The 14913-nt window shown below is 33.7% G+C and overlaps 2 protein-coding genes across 2 annotated transcripts; both read right to left on the reverse strand.

Moving 5' to 3' along the window:
- Positions 1-3033: 3033 nt before the first annotated feature.
- On the reverse strand, positions 3034-3885 carry LOC110716432. Its single transcript, XM_021895046.1, has one exon. The coding sequence runs from the start codon at positions 3882-3884 to the stop codon at positions 3534-3536; it is 351 nt and encodes a 116-aa protein (XP_021750738.1). The 5' UTR covers position 3885; the 3' UTR covers positions 3034-3533.
- A 1167-nt stretch (positions 3886-5052) lies between these two features.
- Positions 5053-14580, reverse strand: LOC110716429 (UNC93-like protein 3). Its single transcript, XM_021895042.1, has 10 exons — positions 14179-14580; positions 13822-13985; positions 12629-12692; positions 12084-12197; positions 11805-11849; positions 9286-9542; positions 9116-9206; positions 7442-7554; positions 7237-7360; positions 5053-5400 (listed from the first exon to the last, which is right to left on the reverse strand). Exons 1-10 carry the CDS (start codon positions 14344-14346, stop codon positions 5230-5232), a joined length of 1311 nt encoding a protein of 436 aa, XP_021750734.1. The 5' UTR covers positions 14347-14580; the 3' UTR covers positions 5053-5229.
- Positions 14581-14913: the final 333 nt, after the last annotated feature.

The following is a 14913-nucleotide window of genomic DNA, read 5'->3' on the forward strand; positions in this document are numbered from 1 at the left end:
TTTCAGCCATAAATACAAACACCAATCCCGAGCATTATTAATTGCAGAATCCTCCTGTATTAGCGAGGAGTAATTACTATTTCCGCACTTTTACCTCCTGTACGTTACTAAGTTGATCGTCGGATGCAGAGCTCCCACCAACCGGAGTCTTCGTGGTTTTGCAGGTACAGGCGTCATTGGCACATACTAGAAATTGTAACTCTCCCGCAGGACACATAAAAAACCCCCGAAATATCAGTCGTAGTGGAATGTTGTTCCAAAACCACAGGCCGTCCCAAATATACTAACGTTGTTCGTCCATGTATATAGCCCAAAGGTCAACATGGGACAGCCGGCTCAAGTGACGCCTTTCGCCTAGAAGATGAACTACCTTAGCTTAGGGGAGAAGGGCAGCCCCTTTTCACAAGAATCAGGTTAAGGAGAAGAATGTTATGATCGGCACTCGTGATTGTTACTTGTATTGCCTAAATCTATTCGCATTCAAGTAATTTATACCTTATTTGTTTAAATTTGGTAGATGGATTTCAAAACACCTTTCTTATAATTGTTCAGGAATGAATATGTGTATGTGTTACACAAAAAAAATTTGAAGGTCCAGAAAACCCTAGAGATGCATGTAAAACATCAAAGGTCCATTAATGGATTGAACTAAGCATCATGGAGTATGAATCTTTAATTTAGTAAGTTGATCAAATGGTTGGTGTTCTCATAAATGAAGAAGGATCTTGAATATACAAGAGGTTTAATGGGAGCTATGTAATCTTCTTTGTTCTGTTTGTAGATCACATACTTCTTACAAGATACGATGTTCCCATACTTGAATTGGTCAAGTGATGGCTAATGAATTGTTAATGTATGAAAGACCTTGAAGTGAAAAATGGGTATACATCTTAGGAATCAAGATTTATAGAGATATGTCTTGAAGGATGATTGAGCTTAATTAAGAAACTTATATAGGTTCAAAGATGAAAACTCCAAAAGAAATTTTCTTCCCATTTAACATGGCACATTACTTAGCAAGACGAAGTACAAAGCAAAGACTGATGAGATTAAGCGAATAAATGACATTCCTTCTGCATTTGCAAACTGTTATGTATATACGATACACCTTGTACTCGTTTCATGTATACTTAAGCAGATGTGCAATTTTCAATCGCATTCTGATATATATGATTTTGGAATAATATAAAATTAAGAGTTTTCGAAAGTATTTGGAGCGAGGAGGACAGAAGGTAACGTCTTGGTTTATGGAGATAAAACTATCTTAAAAGACAAAAGGATGCAAAGTTCATGTGTATGCTGAGAATGTCTCAATACTTGTTCACTATACTATTTCATCAAAAGCCTAAACATGAAACTCATAATAGGCTCATTGGAAAACAAACAAATTGGATGATGGCTTTGATTGTGTAATGGACAAAGTTACAAACCTTTCAATTATGTTCTCAATATGGTTTATCAATGTGAAACAAAGTTTCAACTTATTTAACATGGTTTAATATTGAATAAATGTCCAAAAAAAATTTTGAAATAATTCAATGGGTTTGTGAAATAAGTGATTTGATGAATGAAACACCATAAGTGAACTATATTCATGGAATATTTAAGTACCTAATCAAAGTCATTAAAATGGACATGATTGACTTTTTAAATGGATAAGCATAAGAGATTGATTGATAACACAATTTCAGAGGCTGTGGGAATATGGAGATGTTCAATCAATCATATGGATATGAATGATTAATACATGATTTAATGGACCTAACTAGAAGTCCTGAAATCTTTGCAGTCATATAAGTGGATTCCTAAAACATGAGTGAACACAACTTAGCTCGATTATCAATTATATATAACTTTGATACAATAAGACGTCATGCCGTAAAAGGGGACTCTGTATTAAGGCAATATTAGGGTTGTGCTAAAAGTTGAGTGGCAGTTTTAGTTGCCACAAGATTGAATAGGTTCTCCTTGGCCTGTTAAAGACTAATAATTAAAAATGATATGATGGTCGGGCTCAAATGGATTATAGATAATCATTTGTTTATCACTTTAAACTCGAATATTAAGGAATAATTTGAAGACTAGTATTTATGACATAGAGATGTAATCATATAATTAAATTAAACACTAATAGCTTAAGCAATTTGAACATTGCGCACTTGTCTCGGACAAGCAGGAAATTGAAGGAATTGTGTCATCAACTCTAGTGCAATTACTAAATTAAATATGAATCGTATTATGGAGATAATAGTTCATTTATTTGGGTCGACTTTATGTCTTGCTACAGACCAATATCGGCCTTTGGGCTAGAACGAAATAAACTTAAAGCCCACCTAAATGGTTCCTACAAGGTCACCCCAAATTATTAATTAGATGCAGTGCGTCTAAACTAGATGCACCACCTATTAAACACACTCATTAATACACAAAACGCACAGACTATAAACTTCTTCTCCTTCCTTCTCCGATCTTCTTCCTGCCTTATTTCTTTCCTTATTTCTTAATTCTTACTTGTTCTCTTTTCTTAATTCCTTAATTCTTAATTTCATATTTCTTAAATTTGTTTGAAATTGTCCCTCTCCTTTGTTTTGATGTTGTCTTCTCATTTCAAAGTTTTCTCTCTTCTCTGTTTTATGTGTTTCGCTAATTCATGACAGATTTAGTTGTTATTTCTGAAGAGATTCTCAAAACAGGTTATTTATGTTATTGATTTGCTATTTGGTTTAATTAGGTTAGATTTTTTGAATTTGGGATTGATATTGCATCTATAATTATTGTGTATTTTGTTAATTAATTCGTAATATGTGATGAATTTGTGATGATTATCAAGCGATTGTCATAATTTTCTCTCTCCTCTATTATTCTTTTGATTCCTAATCAATCATGTTATACATTGATATATAAATATTTTCTCTATGATGAACCAAGTTAAATTTTTGGTGTATATTCAATTTTTTAGGGTTCAAATAATTATAATCAAACTTCTATATTAAAAAAAATAAAAATTAAATTATTTTTATTTTTTTTAAAAGAAAAAGCCATATAATACTTTAGAAATGAACATTTTGTACAAAATGATTTATTACATTAAATCTAACATTTAATACATAAAAAAATGAACATATTTAAACAACTTTTTTTTTTTTTTTGTCAATAATTGTGAAAGAGTAGAGCTGATCAAGAATTATCGACCAATGAAGATATTAATGAACATATTCTATAATTGACTAATGAAAATGAGTTTATGACCCAAAAAAAAAGAGAAAAAAAAGGTAATCTTTACCTACATAAAAATTAATGTCACATGTGTCTTTGATTCTTTATATGAAGTAAAACTAAAAAAAAAAATGGACAAAAGAAGAGAGAGAGAGAGAGAGAGATTATACTCCTTACTAATTTTTTATTCCGGTCCAATATTTAGGGTCAATTACCAAAATATGTTGATCGCCCCAAACAAAAAAAAAAAAAAAAAGAGTCCTCTCATTTGCCAAGATATTCATTAACATCCTCAAACAGAACTCATAATAACAGAATCACAGGCCAAAACTTCTGACTACACAAGCAGAGCTAGCAACCACAAGAGCAGCAAATATCGGAGGCACAAAAAGATCAATCTTTGAACGTTGAAATAACTTCGCCGGCAAGCAAACGACATCCGATGGAAGGTCTACCGGTACCCTTAAGCTACCTTCTGATTTACAAGCAGTCGAAAATGACGATGTTGGCGTTATAGCCCATATAAAGGTAGTTTCCGGGGTTAAAGCCGCCACCGCCACAGTCACCGTAAGGAGGAGTGTCCACACTCCGGCATATATTATCATTGGACGGCGCCACGAGCTCAAGAATTGTGAAAGAGTAGAGGTGATCAAGAGGGAAATAGACATTGTTTTATGAAGTAATGTAAGAGGAAATATGACTTAAGATGAGGAATAATGATACAGAATTAAATTTAAGGTACATAAATATATGGTTTTATCGTGTAAACTATATGGTTGTAACATTAGTTTAGTTGCTTAACTAATTCATAACAGAATCAATAGATGGTGTTATTTGAGGAAATAATAGTTTGTGTAAAGTAGTTTGTATTGGTGGAATTGGAAGATGACGTTACGTTATAGAATTGAATATTAGGTTGGTCGGGTTTGTTGATCAACTGCTCAATGTAGTACTGTGTTTTCTACCTGACTTGTACGCTGACACGTGGCCGTCATAGGTCAGCTCGTCGTTTACATAGTACTTGTCTTGATCCCATGAACAAACTTACATGTGAGTGAAAGTGTTGTCCCACATTAAAATAGCACGAAAGTGCTTGGAAGGGTATCCCACATTAAAAAATTATAAAAAAGTTGTGTCCATATTATAACGTTAAAGGGATTTCTCCCTTCATTGTCATATAATTTTGAGGTGCAACCTCCATGTTCGTATGAAGTGGACACTCATGACTTGTGTGGCCCAAGCTCGTTTATCAGAGCCAGGTTGGGTTTAGTTGTGATCTAGGCTAATTTGAGTAAAATTGTAGTCCTGCATTGAAAGTGTTAGGAAGTGCACATTAAATAAATAAGAAAGTTGTGCCCACATTACAACGCTAAGGGGTTACTCCCTTCACTGCCATATGATTTTGAGGTGGAACCCTCTTAGTCGTTTGTATAAAGTGGACACCCGTGACGGATATAATCCGGACCCGTTTATCATCTTTCAAAGTCAATGCTCGAAAAATGGACTTTCTCACCGGAAAATGGAGGTTATAGGCTAACTTTTATAATTTTGTTATATTACAAGCAAAAAGGTCTGAAATGAAGAGAGAAAAAGGAAACAAACGAATGCTCCAGGAATAAGATGCATGTCGTGACAATTTTTCCCAAAAAAAAGTCATTGTAGATAGTCCATATAACATGATATTTTTTGTAATTTTGTAGAAATTAACTTCCAAATTATCCCCCTATGCCAGTGATTTTACCCAAAATTACGAATAATGCCATTGTAATATGCACTATTCACCCTAAAACTGTAACTCGTAATATTTTACCTCTTGGTAAAAAAATACATTTGGAGTAAAAATCAAAATACAACGTTGGATAACTTTGCCTTTATGAAGAAGAGAGCAATATATTTTGAAATTTTTTTATTAGAAAGGGGACATTTTTCAGGAGGGAGTATGAACTATACAAGAGCTGAAATTTACATTTGCATCAGCAAATTGTACAGGTTGCTGAAGATGAGAAGAGAAGCCTACAAGGTTTTTACAACTTTTTGGGTGAGGATAAAAAACGTACTCAAAGAAATGCAGAGTGCAGTAAGCATAATCACAGCCATCATATGAAGTGATATGTAAGGCGTCAGGAAGAAGATAACAGCGATGGAAAGGCTCTGCCAAACCTTCAACTGTGCAAATGCTCCCTCCTGTAATCGATTTTGTTAGAATTTACAGATATATAAACAACAAAGTAGATAATCATTCGTTCAGCGCAAGGGAAATCTTATGTGGATCTACTTAACAGAACAAAGCACCGTAAGAAAAAGCAAAGAATCTATCCTAGAAATTTCTACAAGCGCCTTGTGAAGAAAAAATACTTATCTAAATTTAGTTGACACATTTCATTAAGTGTGTTTGCCAATCCATGCTAGTGTGAGCATAGGGATAAGGTGTTTGTGTGGGTGGTGGTATTGTTGTGACTAACGCGATGATTAGATTGTTGACACATTTCGTTGAATGATGGTAGGACAAGGCTAAGGGTAGTGGACATGGTGGTTAGGAAAGAAAAAGGGGAACAATTGAAGTCACATGCCACTCACGTGATAGTTTTGGCCAGAAATGGTGGTCAATGACCGGAAATTGGGCTAAGGTCTTGCTTAGCTAAAAAAAATCTGTTTTAAGATCCCAATGTGCAACTTTTTATTAAGGTTTCTTTACCACAAAATGAGCAAGGAACATAAAAGGTCCTTTCTGACTAATTCTCCTTAATTATTTGTAGCTTTACACCAAAAGTTTATGTAACCTCATCCCATATGATTGCAAAAATTGAAAATAAATAAGCAAATATGTAGTGAATCTGCAATCACTAGATACCCCTAGAGGTCAAGATATCCTATCTATAAACAATAACGTGTATATAAGTAGCCATAGATGTCTTTTTATAATTAGAAAAAAATAGTGGCTATATAACACTCTTCTGGGGCAGAGGTTGGGCTGCTCAATGATATAAATCAAGTAATCAACCATCCTCAGTCCTGCCAGCAGCAGTTCATTCCTACTGTAGTCAGGTTTTTGTTTCTTTTTTTTCTTTTTTTTCTTTCTGTGTAGTCCTGCCAGAAAGCACTATGCATACTACAGAAATAGAGCTACAAAATACTACAAAAAAGTGACATGACCTATTAAAAATAAAAGCAGAGTTATAACTACAAAGGAAGGCTGAGCTCAAGTCACTCAACATATTATCAATCTTGACTTGGCTCAAGCCTAAATGGAGTAAAAGAAAAAAAAAAAAAAAAAAAAGATTAATTTGTGTGGCTAGCAAGTTAGCATTTTCAGTTTCCTGACAGGACCATTCGAGCAACAAAAGTCAATATTTTGGAGAGCATAAAAAAAATAAACAATAAAAAAAATAATTATTAAAAAACAGTTATAACTTACAAGATAAAAGTATCTACTCAATGCTTGATCCTATGAACTATAAAGATGAATTAATGCGTGCCTTTCATTTACTAATTTTTATGTACTTTTTTATATGTACAAATAGTACCAGCTTTTCCAAGTCATGCTTAGGCTACCTCTACACAAGTTATAGTACTCAAACTAAGCTGAAGAGGTGAGGCTTGGTTGGATTTCAGTTTTGGTCAAGCTTTAACAGAGTTGGTGCCAAATAAGTCACCAGTTCTCATGATTCATAGAAACCCCTTGTCACATGACATTAGTGATTCTTTAAGCTGCCAAAAAATACAATGATTCTTTAAATCTAAAATAGACAAATGTCAAGCCACCACTGCAGATGACCTACGATGAAAGCACGACAATAAAAAGTTACCTTTTTTTATAAACACATGCACTGTGCAGTACATAAACCACATCAGATTTGATGGTCTATAATCCACTAATATAACTACAATCTGAAACAAACATCTACCAAAATAAACAAGGGATATAAAGAGAACTATGAGGCTCATATTGGCATATTATTATTGGTCAATTAAAGCCATTTGCACAAGAAATGATATCCAAGAACAGAGAAAAACATTTACCATGTCATGCTTGAAGAGCATCCCCAATAGAGCGTTGATTTGTGTCATCATCACACCATCACCAACGCCCAATGCTGCGGCCATTAAGAGTGGATAAAGCATCCCAAGAAATCCACTGCTTGTGCTGGATTTTAGTATACATTAAGTTCCAGATATCAGAATAGATCATCAATGGAACAAAAATCTACACAAGTAGGACATGTACCTGTATTTAAGCAGAATCCAAAGCAGTACAATAGCATGAGCTGAAGATCCACCCACAATTATCCAAGTAACTGATGAAACACTGGAAGTAAGCCGACCGGCAACCAGAGAACACTGAATAAAAGTTTAACATTAGCTAAGTCGCTTAGTGATCCACACCACAATTTATAGGAAGTACACTACCAAAGGTAGCTTACCAAGTCACAGTGGTACACGTAAATTTAAAGATCAGAAGTCAATAAATTCTGCCAAATTCATGTCATATGCAGTATAATATTGGAAATAGGAATATGGTACTAAAACAATTGGTTGCATAAAACCATCTTTATGTTCTTGACTCACAAAATGCTACTAGAATACAGAATACCTCTGAACTTAAAATAATCAGCTTTTTCTTTTAAAAAAAAATAAATAAATCATTCAGATGGAAGTATGCTGAGTAGACTCTCAATAAAAGTTTCCCTAAGATCCTCTTTCTTATATTCTTAATTATTGAAATCATTTTCTTAAAGGATATACATATAGGATATTTGTAACAAAAAGCAATAAAATGTGAAACATAGGACATTTAGCGATCCTTGACTTAAAATTTACAATTTGGCTTCTGATGGTGTTCAAAAGACATTGGACAATGCAACTTCTTTTAATGGACTTACAACATTTGAGTATTAAACAAAGAACAAGTATACCATTCTGCTTTGTTGTAATAATAATAACCATATACAATAAGATATAAATATAGGTTTTGGCATTGATGGTGTTGTTTCTTACAGTCAACTGTGTTGTTGGTTTAAGTCAAAACGATTCCCCAATCCGAATTGGAGAGTTCATTGTCAGCATGATTTAGTTCATTTCAACGAGGCCAGCTAGTTATCACTTTACATGCAACCAATCACTTGTTACTCATATGACTAAACAAGGCTACAACCCTAGCGCCAAGTACAGTAGAGTCTTATTCAAATAAAGCTCACAAACAATTCCATCTTTCTATCACAGGCTAATTTTGGGAAAATACACCCAAAAGCCTGTCCTTGATTGTAGTTTAGGGACTAATTTGCAATTCCACAGAAAATATCTAAGAATTTTCTGCTAATGTTTGATAATTATGACAAACTTAAACATTTCAGGTTAAGTCATACTAAAAATTCGGTAGGAGTTGAATGTCAAGGATAATTATAAGCTGCAACTGCCGATTTCTATCCCATTGCAATTACAAGTTACAACAGCCAAAGTCACTGGAAATCCACATGTGTATATTGATAAGAAAATTACAAATACAAATTACTGAAAGCAGGGCTTTTTTATTGATTTTAACCACCTAATCCGAAAAGGCATAATCATAGAAAACCAAAGAAAGAACAAGAAGCATGTCTTAAGTCAAAACACACATCACGAAAAACAATGCTGAAGGATTGTTAGTAACTTCATATACTACACAGCAATATGAAGCCCAAAAGGCAGAGCCATTTCTAATTATGAACAACAAAATATAGGCATCATGTAAACAATTGCGACAAAAGAAGACATGTTTAGTAACTTGAAATGAAAATGTTCAATCCCAAACAACTAACAGGATATTCAAACTAAAATTAAGTTGAAGGTCAGGCCTCATGGTGTGCAGAATAATGTTAATGTCAAAACACTAAACAAACAGATGCAAATTGTAAGAACTTACAATAGCATCAGCGGCCCCGTAGATTGCCATTGAGCCACCTATACCAGACTCTCCAAGAGCAGGCTTTACAATTTTCTTGGTGAACTCAGCCCTTAGAAGTTAAACATGAAAGTGATTATTATCATAATGCCACTAGGGTGAAAACAAAATAATAATGCTAGCATTCTTACCAAACAAATGCTTGCTGTAATCCAGAATATGCAAAAAGGGGGATTATTAACAGAATGCGAATATCAAACAATGGTTTTATAACTGTTTTTGCAATAGAGACCACGTAAGCAAAGCAGTTGATGGAAGAATTTTTAGGTTGATCTTCAAGTGCGCTGTCTCTTGTATGCAAAAAGCACATTAATATGCAACCAAGGGTCAAGATGCAAAGGAATACGAAGAACAACAGCTTGGTACCACTACCACTAGTATCTCCCTCCTGCAATGAATAAAATATATTATTACAAAAAACAATGTCACAACAGCGATGAAGATTTAAAAAAAATATATATATATATATATATAATACAAGCTTACCAATATACGTAGTATTTTACTTGCTAGAATTAAGTCAAAATGAAGGTAACATGACAACAGTACCACATAAATTGGGTGCATCAAGTGTAACTACAAAGGGATTAAGTTGTTCATAACTAGGTCATCAAGGATGAGACTAAAATGAATTTTTGCTTAACCAGGGTAGTGCCAATGCCTTCTATACTAACACTCTTACAAGTTCAAGGGATTTTTTTTTTCAGATGACGTAATTTATACAAAAGAAATGAAGAAAGAAGTTAAATTGTGGAGAGTTAGGGGTCCTCTGATGAAGGAATGCAACACTTGAATTCCTAGTGCTATTTTTGCAAGAATACTTAATACATATTTCTTGGCGTCCTTTTTTGATGACGTATTTTATACAAAAGAAATGAAGAAAGAAGTTAAATTGTGGTGAGTTAGGAGTCCACTGATGAAGGGATGCAACGCCTGAATTCCTAGTGCTATTTTTGAAAGAATACTTAATACATAGTTCTTGGCGTCCTTTTTTGATGATGTAACATACCTCAACTCTTTAAGACACTCCCCTACGTACGAGGGTCAAGAAGCATAAATTTTCACATATTTATTGCTTTATCATGAAGGTCGAAAGGCATAAATGATTCAATAACATGCTTTCATCACACACCTCTTTTCTCCACAAATGAATATAATGGAGATATGAAATTAGGTTAAAGCCACAATCTGACTTACACCCTATTGCCTAAAAAAAAATAGAAGCGAAAATAGACTAAAGAAAGTCACTAGGGAAAAATTAAACCAATTCCTTTACTCTTTTGTATATCATTCATCCAATATGTAAGCGATCATATAGCAACTACACATTTTGTGCCAATTCAATTTTTTCAGACAGACATGCTTTACCATTTGACCAATTCGCCTTAATTTTGTCATTACTAGTTACTAGAGCAGTATACCACCTCTGCCCCCTCCCAAGTTCATGTTGACATAAAATAAAAATTAAAATTGAAAATAAATTAGTTCTAGTGAGATGCTTGTTGTAGCAATGTATAACTCAGTCCAAACATTGTCTTTAACAACATGTCAAATAAGTATATCCAATTTATATACAATACTTCATACTTCCTCCATTTCTATTTACTTAGTAACTTGACCCATAGCCTTTGGCACAATATTTAAGGAGGTGAGAGAGAAATTGTAGTTTTGTGGCCCTTGTTGCACATGACTTACTTAGTTACATTACTACCCCAAAAGTTGTCACCATATGCACTTTATGAGGGTAATTTAGATAATTTGCCCATCAAAAGATTACCAAATTTAGTATGGGTCAGTAATATGGTATTTCCTTTTTAGGAATCTTAGTCAAGTAAATAGAAAAGGAGGAAGTATTTGACAATACAAAACTAGCACCTCATGTTATTTATAAATAAAATGGCACCAAAAATCCAAAATGTATAGGATTTTTTTTTTTACTTCGCTTTTCCATTACCTTAAATAATTTAATTATAATTTCTTTTGTATTTTACCACCAAAAAAAAAAAATTCTTTTAGTGGTCCACACAATTAAATTTCCACCATCAAACACATTCCATGATTCCATCCATGAATCTCTTAGTGGCCCACACAATTTCTTTCCCCATTCTTTACCACAATCTTTCTACATTCACTTCCCTCAACATCCATGTCACCTTTTTTTTTCTTCAATTTCCAAAAATTGGCCCTTCCATTTTTTATATAAATCTATCTGTTACCTCTCTGTCACTGTTTTTCCACCTCTTAGATGAAAAGAAGGGAAAAGAGGTGGAGATAGGGGAGATGGAGATGGAGATAGAAATGGAGGCTGAGAGAAATGAATGAGGGAAAATCATAAAAAGAAGGAAGTGGAAATGGAACATGGTGGACCCCTCTAACAAATATGTGGACATTTGTTACTTGGTGGAAAAACCAAAAGAAAACAATTTTAAGAAAAGACAAAAATTATTTAAAGGTAGTAAAACACAAAAATGGGTTTTCTAGAAGGTGAAAGGAAAAGAAAAAAAAAAAAAAAAAAAAAAAAAAAAAAAAAACAATCCATATCCATATTATCAAACAATAGAGAAGGGAACTCCATTGTCCACCAAAGGACTTTACTTTAGTCAGAGAACTCAATCTAGGAAATGAAGCTTTATAGCTTTATAACACTTACTTTTCCATCTTTCAAGAGAAATAGAGCCAAAAGATTTCCAATAACCTGAAAACAATTCAAATATAGTATTAAAAACAAAATTTAATTGTTTGTTCTAATATACCTGTAAAAAAACAATTGTTGGTGGCCACAATAAACAAGATTTAAGAAAAGAAAAAGATACTACCTCCGTTTCATATTTTTTTGCAACTTTGGAATATTTTATATCTCACAAATAATACCCAAAGTTGCAAAAAATATGAAACGGAGATAGTAAATAAAAAACACACACACACACACCTGATGTGTTGCATAAATCCCCCAAAACTCTCCATTGAAATTTCCAATTACAGTTCCCTCGTGTAAATTGCAATCTCTCGCATGACTCCGTGCAGTGGAAGTTAAATATGTTCCCTGGCAGCCCAATAATAATATCAGAGAACAATCTGAAAGTTTTGCAGTCGTCAATCAGTCAAGGAAGCAAAGTAAATGAATCTAAAGACAAAACAAACAAATACTAATTTATTTGTCCAAATATTATTTCCAATCAGGCTTCAGCGAGCAAATTAAAAAAGTAGGGAGGGCCATATAGTGGTTGAAAGTTAATTAAAAAAATTAAATTTTGAAAGTGGTTTGAGAGGGAAAGTAAGAAAAACTAAGAAAGTGCAAGATTAGTAAAATAAGGTTAATGTGATGGATAGAGAAAAGGTTGTAAGAGAAATGGGGCAAAATTTCACAAGGGAAGGCGGGAATTTTCCATAATGAGTTCAACAAAAATCATATAGGGACAAGACAGAGAAATAGTACAGTGAGAAACATTGATTAGTTTCCGCATGCATGAGTACCTGACCAACCCATATTATCGAAGCACAGAATCCCATGTATACAGAGGCAGGGACCATTGTGTACCTGCATATGTAATCCGTGGAATTCAAAATTATGGATAAGAGATGAACACAAAATAACATTAGCTTTTCACTGTATAAGGTGTCAAATTAATATTGCAGGATCTACGATATGTGCTCGCCTCAAACTTATAATTAAGTGTTAGTGCAGTTTAGGATTACCATACAATTGTACATTCAACATGATTTTGCTCTCTGTCGATGATAATTAATATTATATCAAAAAACACTGCTTACCTTACTTTCTATGTAATTCAGCCATCAATTAATTAGAAGGAAAAAAAAAATCACAATTCACTTACCACTTCCAATTAAAGAAATACCGATAGATTATTAATTACTTTTTCCTAATTCTACCATTCTACAAAGTCAAGTGTCTTAAATACTAATTTTGAATTGCAAAACACAGCAATTAATCCTTCAGTTCGAACAGTTAAATCACATCACATTCCACATATTACACACTTGTTTTGGCCCTACGGACCCTATTATTTATAAAGAAAGAGCTCCTCTTTTAAAGGAGGCACAACATGTACAGAGAAACTTAGCAAGAAATTATATGCATCAAGAACTATTTCCCATATTTGAGCAACGGGTACATCTTTGAGGGAGATAAATATATTGTTATCAACAGATAGGAAAACATCCCAAGAGCAGATTGCAAATGCTGTAAATGGAAGTTACAAGAGGACTAACCAGATTGTTCAGTGTGAATCAGGGAGAGAAAGAAAGAAAAAAAAAAAAAAAGGCCACTAGATCGAAGACCAACATTAATACTAGGATTCTAGGAACAAAAACACTGACAAAGTTTCTTACTAGAGCTGTATAAAGCTCATATTCACACCACAACATTATAGGATGAAATTATCTAAAAACTACTCGAATGGGAGAGATCTGTCTCCAATTACCAATTAAAATTTAAAAGCAGGCAGCAAACAAAAGCTCTGTCTGCATAGATTCATAATAAAGGCTCCCTAGAGTGATGCTACACGTGCTATCAAGCAAACTAGGAGAATAGTGCCACTGATTGCGCATAGTTGAGTTATTAGACTAGTATAGGAGTGCAAACTTGAAGTAGCAATAATTAAGGAGCTGTAAACAACCAAAATCTTGAAACCAAGAGTAGAAATTACCAATTAGGCATCATATTTGCAGCTGTAAACAACCAATACCCAGTAGTTCCAAGGAGCAGGGCATTCTTTGATCCCAATTTTCGAACAAACAACGAGGCGAAAAACGAAAATACCATGAATGATACATACAAAATCCCCAATGATATAGTACCCAGATCACCTTCCTGATAAACAGAAAAAATTCAGCAAAAAATTTAAATTTGGGCACAATACAAACGCTCAATTACTCAAACTATAATGAATTATGTGCCAAACGATCAATTAATCACAGAAATTAAAAATAAATACAAAAAATCATGCGAAATTGAAATGATTGATTATTCCAAATAATGCTGAAGTTAATGAAATGAAACTCACATCGTTAACCGTACTCTCGAGATTCTGAACAGCACCATAAGCCGAAAAAACGAGCAAGAAAGCTAAGCTGAGTATATGAACATCTCTAGAATGAGTTTTAGGGTGATTAATCGACGCATTTTGATCAACCAAAGGTAAGCTTTCATCAAGAGAAGTTATAGACCCCATTTTATCTTGAAATTGCAAATTCCAGCAAACCCTAGAATTTGAGCAATTCAAGTAAGGAAATCCTTGAGTAGAACAATGAATAGTAGCTAGATCATGGACGCTTCATACATGTGATTGTGATGAACTGACAAAGGATTTAGCAATCAAATACAAGGAGTACTTCGTTTCGTACAGACTTCAAAGCGAACCTGTGTACACATGATCAAAACATATACTTCTTCCGTTTCTTTTTTTAATTGCACAATTTGGTACTGGAAAAAGAAACGAGAGAAAGGTAAAAATATAAGATTGTCCATGTGATAATATACATAAACTAATATCTAAGGGTTTGTAGTGGAAAAAAGAATGAGAGAAAGATAAAAATATAAGATTTGCCCATGTGATCATATACATAAACTAATATTTCAAGGGTTAAAAAGTTAAGGTAAATTTGGTATTTATAGTTAGGGGTGTGCATAAACAGGATCGGACCTGTTGGGACCGGACCTGTAGATTCAGGTCCGATCTTGGTAAAGGTTTCCGGTTCCGGTCCGGATCAGGTCCAAAACCGGGGTTTTCAGGTTCGGA

Source organism: Chenopodium quinoa, unplaced genomic scaffold (genome assembly GCF_001683475.1).
Source record: "Chenopodium quinoa cultivar QQ74 unplaced genomic scaffold, ASM168347v1, whole genome shotgun sequence".
Taxonomy (NCBI): Eukaryota; Viridiplantae; Streptophyta; class Magnoliopsida; order Caryophyllales; family Amaranthaceae; genus Chenopodium; species Chenopodium quinoa.